General features: G+C 39.2%; 1 protein-coding gene across 8 annotated transcripts in view; it reads right to left on the minus strand.

Moving 5' to 3' along the window:
- Nucleotides 1-16574, minus strand: part of pik3c2b (phosphatidylinositol-4-phosphate 3-kinase, catalytic subunit type 2 beta) — a 382245-nt gene that overhangs the window by 49929 nt on the left and 315742 nt on the right. For all 8 annotated transcript variants that reach the window (XM_077501844.1, XM_077501843.1, XM_077501846.1 and 5 more), the window contains 7 exons: nt 12391-12498; nt 12212-12304; nt 8252-8381; nt 8033-8169; nt 3011-3180; nt 536-692; nt 331-440 (listed from right to left, as the gene is read on the minus strand). In XM_077501844.1, the coding sequence (XP_077357970.1) occupies nt 331-440; nt 536-692; nt 3011-3180; nt 8033-8169; nt 8252-8381; nt 12212-12304; nt 12391-12498 (905 nt within the window). The remainder of the gene's footprint in view (nt 1-330; nt 441-535; nt 693-3010; nt 3181-8032; nt 8170-8251; nt 8382-12211; nt 12305-12390; nt 12499-16574) is intronic.

Genomic DNA, 16574 nt, shown 5'->3' on the forward strand with positions numbered 1-16574 from the left:
AACTTTGCACACACAAGGCTTGGCAAAAACATTTTCCCCGGTCCTTGTCCTATTTGACAGTACCCCAACATGCAAGTACCCCGATGTGCAAGTACCCGAACGTGATCCAGGTTGTGAGGGCCCTTTATAGCTGCTCGCAGCTCTAGTTTATTTTGAATTTTAGCAGTTTTGGTCCTCCATACTCTAACACCTGAGGAATGTACTCTAACAGAGTCATTTTTTTTTATCCCAACAGTGTCAGAATAATACCAGATTTCATCCAACACTGGAAATCTAACACTGACAGATTCGTTGTGCATAATATGTCTGTGCGTGCGCGTGCGTGCGTACCTCGTGAAGTACATGGTGGCGTCCGCCTCCGACTCGTGTGGCCTGAGAGCGTCGTACACGTACTTGAGATCGTCCATGTGGGAGAGTTCGGGAATTCCGCACGACACCATCTTACACACACACACAAAAAAAATAAAATAGACAGCAGCTGACTGGGCCCGCCCGCGTTGGTGCGTGTGCGTGCATGCGTGCGTGGCGCACCCACCAGACCGAGCAGGTTGAGGAACAGGTGGGCGTGCTTCCTGATCAGGTTGTAGGCCTCGCAGCAAAGGTCCACAAAGTCGTGGAACCGACTGGACGTCTTGTCGCCGCCGTTGATGACGTATGCCATGTCGGATGTGAAGACGAAGGGGGCGCGGTCACTGCGGGCGGGTGGCCAAACACAATCGCAAGCGAGAGAGATCAACTCGCCTTCTTTTATTGACATTGCAAATAGGGATGTAACAATCATGGCAATATGGTGATATCGCCATAAACTGCCGCAATACCTCAATACTGTAACTCACAACCTCACTAATTACCCAAAACTGGAGTTGTATATGATTACTTGCTGACATTGCCAAGGCTAACTCTTGTTTATACACCTGCATTGATAACATGTATTGCTGTTCCCGTTTGAATCAAAATATTGTCTGGCTCTAATTCCGTTTGGACATTTGTTCTAACAGTCAAGGCTACATGATAAAGCTGTATTGTGGCTACAATGAATCTGCAGTCAATACGCAAAATGGGGGTTGGTGGTCTAGTTCCTTGATTGTGGCTGGCGTGGGCTGCTCTGCTGGGTGAGCTAGGCTGGGTAGCGCTCATGGAGTCATAAAGAACTACAAGTCGCTAGCAACAGTGGTGTGCTGAACTGACTAGAATCGAGGCAAAAATTGCTTGAAAGCAATGGGCCGAATGTAAGCCGATGTACTCTAGTGTTCCGATACCGATACTGGTATCGGTAGAGGTGCCAATACTGCAGTAAAACAGTGGTATCGTTATCGGTGAGTACTCACAAGTAACATGTCAATACCATTAATTCCATCGCTAATATAGGATTTTGGATGCAGCATCTTGTGTCTTGCTTGTGCGCGACATTCACCGGTATGTGACATGTTCACTGTTCACTGCCCTTGAATGCTCTGAACCAATAGCAAGACAGCTTTTTCATGTTGAGGAAAAAAAAACCTAAGTATCGGTATGGTATCGGTATCGGCCGATACTGCAAAGCTGGGTATCGGTGGCCAAAAAAACGGTATCGGAACAACACTAATCTACTCTTCTGGAAGCCACAACATGTGTGAAAGCTGATCCGAGGTCAGCGAAGACGCTACTGGTGAAAGAGAAGAATTGCGCTTGTCTTGGCTGCTCGCCTGGCGGGGTGGGCCTACTGGTGGCGTCTGGGAACTGACTCACCAGTTCCAAATGACTGGGACTGGTCGCAATTTATGGACATTCAAGAGGAACTGAGCGAGCAGTGTCTGGGATAGTATGGGATGGATAACGATAAAAATCAATGACTATTCTAAATAATGTATATGACTGATGCGTTATAGCAATGGGTCGATGGGGGCGGGTCTCAAATAAGCCTTGGCTTCTACCTGTCAGCCCTTCTTTCGGATGTCAATGTTGCAAATGATGTAATGTGATCGATGTAACTTGTAATGTGTCCGAAAGGAAAAAATGAATAAACCAAACCAAACCAAAATATCGTCGTCGTCATATCACGATATTAAAAGCAGCAAATCTGTACAAAAAAGTTGGCTTGATTTCCATTTGTGCAGTTCTAGCACCCTCTGTTGGCTACTTTTTAAAAAAAATGCAGTTTCATTTTCACAAGGCACATTTTGGCCCTTCTATGTTTAACATTCACATTAATGGTCAGATGAATAATAAGTAATATGCTTGTGAACAGAGTCATGTGTGCGTGCATTAGCACATAAGTACCTCAATATATATATTTATATATTTTTATATATAATATTCATAATATTTTTATATTTTTCATTGTTGTGTATAAAAGCACAATATTGTGTTTTTTTTTTTAATATATCTTTTTTGTTTTGTTTTTTTTGTTTGATTTTTTTTGTATGAGCTCATTTTTTTTTACAATCTTGTGACCTTCTTTTGTCTCGGCAACCTCCCCACAATATTGTGATAATTATCATATCGTGACCTTCATACCGTGATAATATTGTACCGTGATGTTTGGATATCGTTACATCCCTATTGTGCAATATCCCACAAGGATGTGCAAGAGCATGTTTGTGCTTTTGATATCACAATTTTTTTCAAGCACCGATTATTTTGTTCAAGCATTTTTTGATCATATATAAATTCAAATTGCATTCGTGTTTAGTCAAGCCATGCGCCATTTGTGATATTTCAAACATTTGACAAACATTTTTCCATGAGGTGGCAAACAAATATTGTTGAAGGTTTTTAATTAAGCAGCAATTTGTTTCCTTTTGTGAGGACAACTTGAAGCGCCTGGAAACCATTCATTGATGATTGCGCAACAGCTGCTCAAGTTTGATGACCAAAAAGTGTTTTTTGATGAGCGATTTGTCAATTAATTTGGACATCTGCCAATGAGAAGATTAAAATTTAAAAAAAACAAAAAAAACATGGACAAAGCGACTGCACTCGACCAGTAAGCGGCGCTCTGGCGGCAGGAGAAGGCCAATTTGCAACTCACCGCTTGATGTTGCCGAACATCTGCGCGTGTCCCAGGAACTTGCCAAAGTCAATGTGGAACATGTGGCCGCTGGTCTTCAGCATGATGTTGTCGTTGTGCCGGTCGCAGATTCCCAACACGTACGTGGCCACGCAGCAGCCCGCGCACGAGTAGATGAAATTCTCCACCGCCTGCGCGCACACACAATCACGCTTACAACTGAAATCACTTTTGCCCGCCAAAATGAAAAGCTACAAAAAAAAAAAAAACAACAACAACAACAACAAAAAATCTTTTCTCATAAGGACTAATATAATAAAAGTCAAACAAGTCGGTTTGGTCGACCAGAAAAAGTGGTTGACGCAAAAATGCATGGCCGAAGCTATTTTAATCATTTTTAAAAAACATATTTGCGGCACCTGGATGTTGCTGGGACACCCGGAACTAATATTTCGGTTCTACATGGACACTTATTGCTGACGGACTCCGATTCACCATTACTAACTAAGATGCTTCTTAGTTGAATCACCAATTGGTAGATTATGTTTTAATCCTTCTAGTTATAGAAACATTTGCAAAGTTCGTGCCCTTTTCCAATCTGATCTTGTGTCTGTGTCGCCTGTAATATCGTACTGGAACTCTCGTGTAAAGAATTTAAATTGGAAAAAAATTTGGACCCTGCCTCAGAAATTCTTCTTGGTCAACAAAGTGAAGGAGGTGTCTTTTAAAATGATTCATCGTTGTTATCCTGTGAAATCATTTTTTGTTAAATTTGGCTATGATGCGGATCTGAACTGCTCCTTCTGTGACTCCCAATCAGAGACTCTTGTGCACCTGTTCTGGAAATGTACTTATGCTCGCAAGCTTTGGCAAGACATTTGTAAATATCTATTGTAATTTTGTGCTTTCTTTGCCGAATGTTTTTTTTGGGTTTTTCAACTATGACAGTTCGTTTGAAAAAGAATATTATTTGATTAATCTGTTAATTTATCTTGCTAAGTTTTATATTCATAAATGTAAATGTGCAAAATCGAAACCTATTTTTTTTTCTGTTTATGAAAGAGATTGATGTATATTTTCAGTCCATTTCTACTTCCAAAAATAAGAAGGCTGTCAAGACTTTGATTTTATGTTCTCATTTTGGTATTTTTAATATTTCTTAGTTTAAGACCCCTGGCATATTTTATTTTATTGTCTCTTTTTTTTTTTCTCTCTTTACTGTTTGTGTGATGGGTTTTTGTGTGTGTTGTATTTGACGTGTTTGGATTTTGATTACATTTTTGTCAATAAAAAAAAAAAAATAAAATAAAAAAATAAAAATAAATAAGATGCTTCTTAGGGTTTGTTTGTGATCTCTTTAGACTGAAAAGGGAGAAAATGAACATCGCTACATGTCTTATGTTTGTAATAAAACAATCCGCGTCAAAATCGCTCAATAAATAAGAGCTTTAATGAATTTATTGCCGCCGGCCAGACACACGTAAGATGGTGGTGGCCCGACGCATCAGCAAAAGGAAGGTGTAGCTACTTCCTGTTTATGGACGTTTATGGATTTGAATGGGATGGAATGGAACTCGGGCGACGGAGCGTGATCTTGGAGCATAACGTGAGTTATTTGGAAAAATTTTCTGTGCGTGTACCGGTACAGCATGCTGCATCAATTAGTGCGTTTCCATTACCCTTTTTCGCAAAAATAAAAGCGATATTGTACTATTTCCATAAAGTACAATTTCGAATTGTCGGTGTTTCCATTGAAGAGAGTTTCGCTTCTGAGGAGCAATTCTCGGAATGTCCCGTCTCGCGAGACCTCGCTGTTCTGTAGGAGGTGCTCATGATGTTTACGGTAGACGGACACCCGGTGTAGTTATATTACTTTAAAAAAAAACACTCACCCCTCATCGGGCGGTTTCGGGCATTTAGTGTTGGTGTTGTTGTCGTGTATGTCCCTCGGCAGTCGGCAAGCAGTTCTGACACGAAAGCGAGTGGCCCCGTATACTTCCTATTTCCTGTAATCCTAAAATGTTGTTCCCATGCAGAGGCTGGGTAAAAGACGGGTTACAAATTGTTAAAAGTTTCTGATGTTTTCTGACGTCCTCCCTGCTAAATTAACCAGACATGGCAAGACAGGATTTCAAGCTCTCCTCTCCTTCAACTTCTCGAAGGAGGCTCGCTCGATTACACCTCTCTCTTTTGCGCTCATGACGTGCAGTAGCCGATACAAATCACTTCAGCATGTAAAACTAAAATACAAAACCGAAATTAATAATTCTCAAAACAAATAGTAAATGCAAGTATAATAAAAATACACATAAACAACGCGTTACAGTCCTTTTGGCCGTGTCCGGGCGGGTGTCACATGACTACTAATGCGCAAAAAGTGTTTCTATTACACTTTTGCGAAATACTTCTTTTTCGATACGTCTCAAAAATCACCTCATGAGAGCACAAAAACTTTTTTGCGATATTTGAGTTTTTTCGCAAATCCGGTGTTTCCATTACCAGCTTACTTTTGCGAAACATGCCTTTTGCGCAAAACTGAGGGTAATGGAAACGCACCTAATGGCCATTGTAGGCTGCCACAACTCAATGTTTGAACGAGACAGACAAATGCGTCAGGCTTAGTAAACATGATGAAGATGAAAGTGTTATTCATATTATGATCCAATTGGATTTTTCTTTATGTTGGACTATGAAGTGATTTTCAGGAAAAGTACACTAAGTAAGTAAGTCGAGTTTATTCAGGGCTAATGCTAATCCCGATTGTTAATCGTGTATCCATCCATCTTCTTCCGCTTATCTGAGGTTGGGTCGCGGAGGCAGCAGCTTTAGGAGGGAAACCCAGACTTCCCTCTCCCCAGCCACTTCAACCAGCTCCTCGAGCATGTCCTGGGTTGTCCCCGGGGCCTCCCGCTGGTAGGACATGCCCAGAACACCTCTCCAGGGAGGTGTCCAAGAGGCAACAAGATCCGGGATCTTGTTAATCGTTTAGCATAGGCTTATTTTGTTGGTGTTTGTGTAATATGAGCATGTGTGCAGAGAAGATAAGGAACAACAAGTATTCACATCCACTAAATTCAACTCAGGTTCAACCACAGTGGACTAAAAAAAAAAAAATTTTTTTTTTTTTTTTTAAGGCGAGGCTTTTAGAAGATTAATCGTTGAAATAATTGATAGGCAAGTCGATTTTTTAAAACATCATTAATGACAGCACTATTCAGATTGATTGCAATTTGTGACGTTGCTCCTTTTGGTTGTGCCCGCCTTGGCCAGCAGGAGGCAGTAGAAGACGTTATGGTAGAGCCACTGACCTGCATATATGACTGGATAGGGTTACAAGGAAAGGGTTAGGGTTACATTTCTAATTAAATATTAAATAAATATTGTATATTAATTAATAATAATAAATAAGAAGTAAATATAATAAATATTAGATTTGGCAGAGACATCTTTTGTTGAATTACAGTTAAAATTCTTTAATTAAAAAAAAATACAAGTTTCCTCCTGTACTAAACATCATTAAGCATATACGTAATTTATACATATATTTAAGTCGTATGTAAGTTGCAAAATGTCTGAAGTCCTCTTGTTTATGTTTAATAAATTTAAAACACTACTAAGTACTTTATCAAATATTCTCCAATTTGGACACTGTAAATGTATAGGATTGTATGGAGAGAAACGTTTCTCAGGAGGAGCAATATGGCCGCCTCGTGACCTCAACAGTCTTGGCCTTCATAGCAACCCTTTTGAAGCTGAGCGCGACCAATTGAAAACACATTTTGCTCAATTGCGTTATTACGAACTGCTGCGAGAGCCGGCAAACAACAACCGAGTGCCGTTAGGATTGGTCCCAAGATGGCCTCCCCGTGACCACATGACCTGTCACTGGCTCGTGGCGCGGCACCCTTTACGAATTGCGACGACAATGCTCTCAGTGTTAGCTTGTCAATGGCATTTTGTAGAAAATGTTCAGGGTTTTAAGACGCACCATTTTAATGTAGCTTTTACTTTTTATGTACTTTATGTACTTGATTGATTTTTAGCTTTTATTTTATGTCATTTATATTTTGAACATTTAGCATTTCATATGATTATTGCTCTTCTTTTTATTCTTTTAGTATTTTCTTTCTGTAGTTTTAGCTCGGTCTTGTGTTCTTAAAAAGTGATTATATTTTGGTCATTTTAAAAACAGCTTGTTTTAAACAAAACTGTTTGTTTTGCTTTGTTTTCAATGTTTGTTTATGCTTTTCTTTTAATTTGTGGGTCAATATTGGGGCAGTGGGCTGGGGGATTTGTTTTGATTTTATTTACCATAATTTTAGTTATTTTATTTTTTATTTAGTTTATTTTCATTTCTTTATTACTATGTAAAGCGCTTTGAGTTGCATTTTTTTGTATGAAAAGTGCTATACAAATAAAGATTGATTGATATTCCTTTTATGATAGCATTAAGCTTTTTTTGGACAAACTGCTCACAAGCTGCCCAACATTTTGCTTTTGTCAAACGGAAGAAAACCAAAAGTGTGCTTCCAGCGGGCCGCTACCTTGTCGTAGGGATGTAACAATCAGGACAATATCGTGATATTAAAACTGCCACAATATTGTCGTCGTCATGTTCACGATATTTAAAAGCAACACCTCTGTTAAAAAAAAGTCAGGTTTATTTTCATTTATGCAGTTGTAGCACCCTCTGATGGCCAGTTTTTAGTGCAATTTAATTTTCATTAGGGATATTTTGTCCCTTGTATGTTTAAAATTATGCTAATTGTCAGATGAAGGGGAACATAATATGCTTGTGAAGCAAGTCAATATGTCGGCCATCGCTGCCTTTTAACTGCGATTGGCTGGCAACCAGTCCAGGGTGTCCCCCGCCTACTGCCCATAGCCAGCTGGGATAGGCTCCAGCACCCCCACGACCCTAGTGAGTAGCAACCGAAAATGGATGGATGGATGAATATTGTGACCTTTTTTAAATACCACCAACCTCCCCACAATATCGTGATAATATCGTATCGTGATGTTTGGATATCGTTACATCCCCACCTTGTCGTACTGCTCATCGGCAGGGTTGTGCTTCTGCAACCAGTCGGCCAGCGGGCGATCTTTGAAGGATCCCGTCACGCCGTGCTCCACCTGGATCCTGCGCAGCGTGTCCGCCTGAGGGATCATCTCCACCATGCCTGAAGGACAACACGCGCGCGTCAATAGGCGGCTGGCAAACGTGACCGCCAGCCCAAAACCGCCTTCCCGCCCGCTCCTCACCGCGGCCTCGGCCCGTGGAGAAGCACTTGAAGATGACCATCCTCATGTCCAGACCCTCCTGGATCCAGATCTTGTTCATGATGCGGATCACCTGCAGCGTCAGCATGTCCTGACGCAGGTCGTCGCCTGACTGGGGGGAGGGGACAAAAAAAAAACAAAAAAACGCATGACATCAAAGACACCACAAGGTGCACTTGATTCCATCCTTTCGAAAATACTATCACAAAAAAATCAGAAAAGTAAATAATCATAATAAATGATAATGAAAACATAAATTACATTTTGAACAAAATAAAAACAAAATGTGAATAAACTAGAGCTGTCAAACGATTAAATTTTTTAATCAGATTAATCACATTGTAGAATTTTGATTAATCATGATTAATCACTGACTTTTGAAAGCTTTTTTTCCCCAACATTTTTGCCCGCTGCACACTCTCATCCTACTTTTTCTAATCAATTAATTATTTGCATAATTTAAAATGGGAAAAAATTACCTACGGCATATGTAAACATTTATTAAATGCTTTCCTTTAATGCATGTAGTTATGTTTATTGCTCAAACTCCAACAGCTACCTTTAATGTAACCATCCACTGTTGGCTAAAAAGGATCATCTGCGGTCAAAATTAATCGTATGATTAATCTGTGGTAATACAATGATTAAAGTGATAATTTTTTGTGATTAATTAATTAGTTAACGCTTTAACTTTGACAGCACTAGAATAAACACAAAATGAACTAACACATTAATAAACAAATATAAATAAAACAATAGTATGGAATATTTAAAAAAAAAAAGTAAAATACAAAAAAAAAAAAATCAAAATATGATAAAATGATTCAAACAACACTAAACACAAAATAAAACAAAATGAGGCAATTATGAATAAATTGAAAATGAAAGGCAAAAATAATCTGAAATGAAAATTACTGAAATTAAAATATAAAAAAAATATAAAAAAAAAACACATTTTTAACATTTTTTTTTATTAAAAAGGCAATTAATAAAAAAACCCCAATAGTATTGAATTAAAAACAAAACAAAAAAACAAAGTAAAACTAGAGCTGCGAGCAGCTATAAAGGGCCCTCGCAGCCCGGGCCACGTTGGGGTACTTGCACGTTTGGGTACTTGCACGTTGGGGTACTCGCACATTGGAGTACTGGCACATTAGGAGCAAAATTTCTTTTAACATGGCATGATAAACCTTTACATGTGGATTTTTTTTTTGCCAGGTTTGATGTGTGTGTCAAGCTCAATGGGTTTTGGTGATTGTTAAGATCTGCAAAAATCAGCGTCCTTTTTTATTTTTAGGGAATGAGTTGACCTGAAAGTATATATACCCATCATTGCTCGTACTGATTGCACGATGTTGCTTTTATTGTCCATAGAGGCTATCAAAAATAAATAAAGCAAAATAAAAAAGTACATATGTTTGGATCGGTCTGATACCATTGAACATCTTGAGTAGTGGAAAGTAAAAGAATATTCATAAATGACTTAGTTATAATACTTACAATGAGTTCACCAATTTTGTACAAAATACCGTCAGTGTTTTTTTTTTGTTTTTTTTAATGCTTCAAGGACTAGGTGGCGCTGTATTTATAACTGAATTTTGTCATAGAGATACCTTCAGGCCTTGACGATAAATATACATGTCAAGTTTGGGATTTTTTTTAAGCATCTACCGGGGAGTTATTAAGCATATCCTTCATTCACGATACTGCTTTTAACGTCCATAGAGGCTATCAAAAATAAATAAAAATAAATAAAAAATACATATGTTTGGATCGGTCTGTTGCCAGTGAACATTTTGAGTGGTGGAAAGTAAAAGAATATTCATAAATGACTTAGTTATCAAACTGAGAATGAGTTTACAATTTTTGTAAAAATACCGTATGTGGGCTATTTTTTTTCATGCCTCAAGGGCTAGGTGGCGCTGCATATATAACTGAATGTTGTCATATAGATAGCTTCAGGCCTTGACTATAAACATACATGTGAAGTTTGGGATTTTTTGGAGCATGGGAGTTATTAAGCATATCCTTTTCCAGTGTGAAACACAAATTTTGATGCCCCGCCCTCATCATAAAGTATTTCGAAAAGTCAAGATTTTTCCCCCTGTCGTTGGCTCAGGTCTTGACATGGTCCAGGTCAAGTCTTAACTCAGTCGGACGAAACGTGTAGGAGAAGTGGGCAAAAGTATGCCCCCTGTAAATGTGCAAAAATCGTCAAAAATGGGACATTCAAAAATTCGTAGCTCACTTCCTGTTCATTTTAGCAGATGGGTCCAAGAGACTTTTTTTGTAAGTGTTGGGCTCCCTCATAAACCTAAAAATATTCCTTGTTCTTGCTTAAACGTACAACCGGGGCTGCTTCGTTAAAAATTTCTAGGGGGCGCTACTGAGTCTTTTTTTCAAAAATAGCACAATCAACAATAAAATATTGCTCATTGTACCAGGCCAGATGTGTGTGCCAAGTTTCATGAGTTTCTGTGCATGTTTAGACCCTCAAAACTGGCGTTGTTTTCTTGGCGAACAGCGCTTAGCCACGCCCACAGCAATTTGCGAAAACTCACAAACTTTGTGTTGTGACATTGTGAAGGCCGAAACCCTCATCTGAGCAAATATGAGGTAGGTCCAGTTAACGTGTTTGGAGAAAAACGTAGAAGAAAATTCGTAAGAAAAAAAATTGCCACTAGGTGGCGCTATCAGTAAGATGAAATATAAGTTCGCAGATATCTTTAGGGCTGGACTCTCATCAAATGTGTGAAATTTTGAGAAGATAGGATCATCTGGGTCAAGTTAATGCAGCTTTTATTGTCACGAAAAATCTTCAGACTTTGCGTCACCGTAGCGGCCACGCCCTTTGGCCAAAAGTTACAATATTCGGTGTGGGGCATGATCAACATCTTAAGGCGTTTCTGACCAATTTTAAACTGGATCCCTTCAACGAGCTCAGCACAGTAGCTAAAAGCAAAGTATGACACGTAGTGTTACCACTAGGTGGCGCTATATGTATAACTGAATTTTATCATATAGATGTTTTCAGGTTGTGACTATTAGGTTGCCTGAGAAGTTAGAGATTTTTTGGAGCTTGAACATGGGAGTTATTAAGCATTTGCTCTTTCTGGACAAGTGAAATTTTAAAGGCAATATTTGATGCCCCGCCCCCGTCATATAGTATTTCGAAAAAGCAAGATGTTTTGCCCAGTTGTTCTCTCAGGTCTTGAGATGATAAATGCCAAGTTTGAAGTCAATTGGATGAAAAATGTTTGCAAAGGGGGAAAAAGCATGACCACAGTGAAAGTGCCAAAATAGGCCAAATTCGGACATTAAAAAATTCATAGCTCACTTCCTGTACATTTTAGCTACATGGTCCCAATAGACTTTTTTGTGCGTCTCGGGGTGCTACACGTGCCTGCCAATTTTCATTGCTCTAGCAGCTAGATCAATGAAAATTGGCAGGCACGTGTAGCACGTGTAGGGAATGAGGGAATTCGTTTGAGCTAGAGTCTAGCTCAAATGTGCCGGGCTTGGTTTTTATTTTTCTATGCTAGGTGGCGCTATAGAGTCGCGTTGTTATGACGACTTCATAATATCAAATTTTTCGGCGGGCCTGAGGAGTGTGCAAAGTTTGGTGAGTTTTCGTGAATGTTTAGGTACCCAAAATCGCGATCGTTTGCAGAGAATAAAGAAGAAGAAGAAGAAGAAGAAGAAGAATTTTTACAAAAACAATAGGGACCTCGCAGCGGTCGCTGCTCGGGCCCTAATAAAAAAAAAATCAAAATATGATAAAATGATTCAGACAACACTAAAAACACAAAGTCAAACAAAACAAGGCAATTCTGAATAAATAGAAAATGAAAGCAAAAGAATAATGTGAAATGAAAATGACTGAAAGGAGGAAACGGTAAGAGGGAAAGAGCATCCATGCAAAGGCGACGGCGGCGTCCTGACCTTGAAGATGACGCTGATGTCGTCGCCGAGCGGGTCCACATTGCGAAAGGACAACTTCAGTGGGACGGCGTTGGAGTTGAAAAAGGAGCACGCCTGACACGCATGGGCCAGACACAGCGGTCAGCGACGTGGGCCCGGAGCGGACGGACGGATGGACGGACGGACAGCGCCCCACTCACCTGGATGTGGATCCCCCGCACCAGCAGCGCTGGATTGAGAGGAAGTCGGCAGCTGCTGTTGACCGAGAAGAAGCGCTTCATTTCCTCCAGGCCGTCTCGCAGCACCGTCTGACGCATGCACAACAATCAATCAGCGCAACAAAAGTCGACTTTCACATTTAGTTTTAGTTCTTTAATAAATGTTTAGCTTTAGTTAGTTTCAGTATTAGTTTTAAAAAAAAAAATGTATTACTTGTGCGCTATATTTGAAAAGCACTAGGCGAGCGATGTCATGTGAAGGTGCTTTTCTATTGGCTGATGCGAGATGACATCACTTCTGTGTGACACACTTTCAAACGTCCTTATTTCTGCGGTTAATATCAAAATACGTCTACTTAAAGTGTATGGGACATGAAAAAAAGGCACCCTAAAAGCATTTAAAAAGAGTACAAGTACAAATGATTTCAAAATCACATTTAAAATCACCCCCAAAGGCTCATGAATTAAATTAATTACCAAAGACTAAAACTGACATTTGCGCGATAATTGTAATTAGTTTTGTAAACATAAAATGTAGTTTCAGTTAGTTTTCGTTTTGTAAAATGCATTTATGTTTTTATTTTATTTCTTTAACGAAATTGGTTTTTGAATTTTAGTTTTAGTTTTTTTGTTAGTTTTAAGTTAACTAACTAAAATGACCTTGGTTGTTTCCTGCTAAAATCTCCTTTCATGAGCCTTGGATTTCAATTTGTGGTCTACATGCAACAATTGTTTGGATTTGCAATGAGTCATAGTGGCCTTCCAAAAGAATCTTTGCCGTGGTGTAGGGCTGGGAATCTTTGACTGTCTCAAGATTAAATTCGATTACGATTTTTGGGTCTACGATTCCATTCAGAATCGATTTTGGATTACCGATTCAAACGATTTTCGATTCGAAATTATTTGATTGACAAATGATTTCTGCTTCAATTTACAGATATGCACAACATTGTCATGATGTACTCCAATCTGCTTTGCAAGACAAAATGACAAATAGAGATATTAAAGGTGCACGATGCAAGATTAGACTCAAATTTGAGTGTTAAAATAACCATATTTTTCACCTGCACATGTTTTAAGAATTGTATAATGGACAGGAGGCACGACTGTGGCACAATGACTGTTGCCCCTATTTTTCTATAAAAGGAAAAACTGTTGGAGCCAGAAACTTTAACTGTGGCTCTGAGCATGACGTCATGCACGCTATTGTCCCTGTTAGCTCTTGCGATTGTTCACGCAACTTCATGGACAGGACAGCTAATTCAAACATATTTGCAACGCACTGCTATCCTCAATGTCATCGGACTCACGGGATGGACTATTTACGTTTGGAATTACGTAAGCTTTTGTCACTCAAAATCACTTTCACATACAAAGTAACATTAATTAATTAATTAATTAATACATATTTTTCCTCTGTACACATTATTAAGCCTATGAAAAAGGAGTTGTGCTCCGTGTTTACGTTTGTTCGATTAACTTGGAGGTTTGCTTGTGCCCGAAAAGTCGCGCACGTCGCTGGGGTCCATTCCACATTTCGCCAGAGTGGTCGCAAATGTGCAAAAACTCGGAATCTTGCTTCCTGCCCCTTTAAAGAGTCTTTTTTTTGTTTAAACATGTATTAGTTTTGTATTGTAAGTGCCTTTTTCCACAAAAACAGAGTGTGAGCAACAACTGCCTTTTCTCCTTCTTTTTCATTTCTAATTTAAATAATATCAATTTTTGGATGTTAATATTGATTCGATTCGATTAATAAATGAGAATCTTGATTCTTTTATGAATCGATTTTTTGGCACACCCCTACCGTGGCGACGCACCGTTGGCCAAAACTCAAGAAACGCGTATGGGAGCATTTTCTCAACACGGCTCAGTAGCGACCTTGCAAATTGTCAACAATTTGTTGCCGGTACGTGCGATGTGGCACCGCATTTTTTTTTTCAATTTCATTTTTTTTTCCAATTTCTTTTTTTTTTCAATTTCTTTTTTTTTCAGATTTTTTTCAATCAACTCCCTGAGAGATCAAATTTAGTTAGTTATCAAAAAGCTCGACTTTTACTTTTTGGTTCCAGTGCCTCAACGTGACAAGAAAAGCGGCCTGAATGCCGATTTCCTTTCAAAACGTGGAAGCTGAGCGGACATTTATTTTGTGTTTGTTGGATGGTACGGAAGCGTAGAGCTGCCAATGTGGAGTAAACATTTTTGGCTGGCGACTATGTTCGAACATACTCGCAAATATGTTCGAACATACTTGCAAATATGTTCGAACGTATTGAAATATGTTCGAACATACTCGCAAATACGTTCGAACATAGTCGCAAATACGTTCGAACATACTCGCAAATATGTTCGAACATACTCGCAAATATGTTCGAACATACTCGCAAATATGTTCGAACATACTCGCAAATATGTTCGAACGTACATGTAGGCTACATGCTACAAAGTTAGCATACCTTCCCATGATGCCACGGGGTATTATTTGCGCATGCGCGAGTGAAAACAAAACCCCATTTTTTAGGCTTTTGGGCCACATTACCAATTCTTTAGAAAATTAAATAGACAAAAAACATTGTTTATTCGTAGCTTTTATTATTTATTATGTCTGCCGTACATGATTTGGTTCGTCATATTTTGCCCCATAATGCAATGGGGTATGGCGCTTCCGCACTGGAGCACCACAGCAATCGATCGGCGGAACAGAGCCTCGCCACCAACAGGGACAATTCAGTAAGTAAACGTCGTTCATAATTCTTTTTTCTTGCTTTATTGTTAAGTCGGCCTTGCATGATTTCGACAACTCGCCATCTATCGAAGAAAGACAGGAAGAAGAAGGAGCCGCGCACATTGTAAGACTCACGGCAATATAACCGATTCACAGCAGCCTACGCATCATGCTAAAATAACTTCTTGACGGGCAAGCTATTGCAATCACGGTAAAATAGCCGTTCACGCCAGGTCAAGAATACATCGCTCCGGCGATTGACCAATTAGAGACGTTCAAGGCACAATAACGCTAGTAGCGAGTTGCCAGTCACGCTAAAATGATCACTGCCAAAACTTTACACTAAACTGTTAATACAGTACTGTACATGATAATCATGTCTCATGGGATGGCATGTTTTCATGTATGTGCTTTATTCACAGTTTCTCTATAGAGTATTGTAGTAAAATAATAATAATAATAATAATAATAATAGAATTACAACTAACTGAAGAATACCCTGTTATGATGTTACAACAGTAGGCTGATTCTTACCTGGCAAGTCTGATTCCATGCTTTTCCTGTTTTAGACCAATTTCATATCCTAATAGTGGTGGTCCTGCCCTTCAGACAGCACACACCATAGTAATGGAGCGGCTCAACACTCAGAACTTCATGGCACATTTTGTATTTGTTCCTGTGAACTTATGTGTTGCATGTCCCCCTCTGGCTGGCGAACCAAGTAACTTTGTTTTTATGTTTTACAGGTGTGAAAGAATTAGGATTACAAATATTCTCAACATGGACAATGAACAGGAGCATATGGATGACTTGCTGAAGACATATTTCTTATTGGGACTTAATCATAAAGAAATTGATTTCACTTTCCTCTCGTCATGGAATTCACATGAGCCTTCGGACATTAAGAAGGATCCTGTCGCGACTACGGCTTTATCGAAGGAAAAACAGAAGTGATGTTCTTGATGTTGCATTATTCCTTATGAACCAGATGGAAACGTATGGTCAGCTTCAGGGATACAAACTGCAACACCTTTGGTGCATACAGGAGGGATTTACTGTTTCCCAGAACACCATCAGACATTTACTGGGCATTCTAGATCCCCAAGGTGTACAGCTTAGACAACGAAATCGACTGCAAAGACGCCTATATTGCAACCCTGGCCCAAACTTCATCTGGCATGTAGATTCCTATGACAAGCTGAAACCCTATGGTGTTTGTGTTAACGGTGCAGTAGATGGATTTTCTAGAATGATTATCTGGCTTCATGCATACTCAACCAACAGCAATCCCAGAGTTATTGCTGGATATTTTATTTCAGAAGTTGAAGAAAAGGGTGGTACAGCAGCAAGGATCCGTGATGACATGGGGACTGAAAATGGGATTATGGAAGACATGCAGCGTTTTTTGCGTCTTGAACATGATGACAATTATGCAAGAAATTGT

The sequence above is a fragment of the Festucalex cinctus genome, chromosome 17 (genome assembly GCF_051991245.1).
Source record: "Festucalex cinctus isolate MCC-2025b chromosome 17, RoL_Fcin_1.0, whole genome shotgun sequence".
In the NCBI taxonomy this organism is placed as follows: Eukaryota; Metazoa; Chordata; class Actinopteri; order Syngnathiformes; family Syngnathidae; genus Festucalex; species Festucalex cinctus.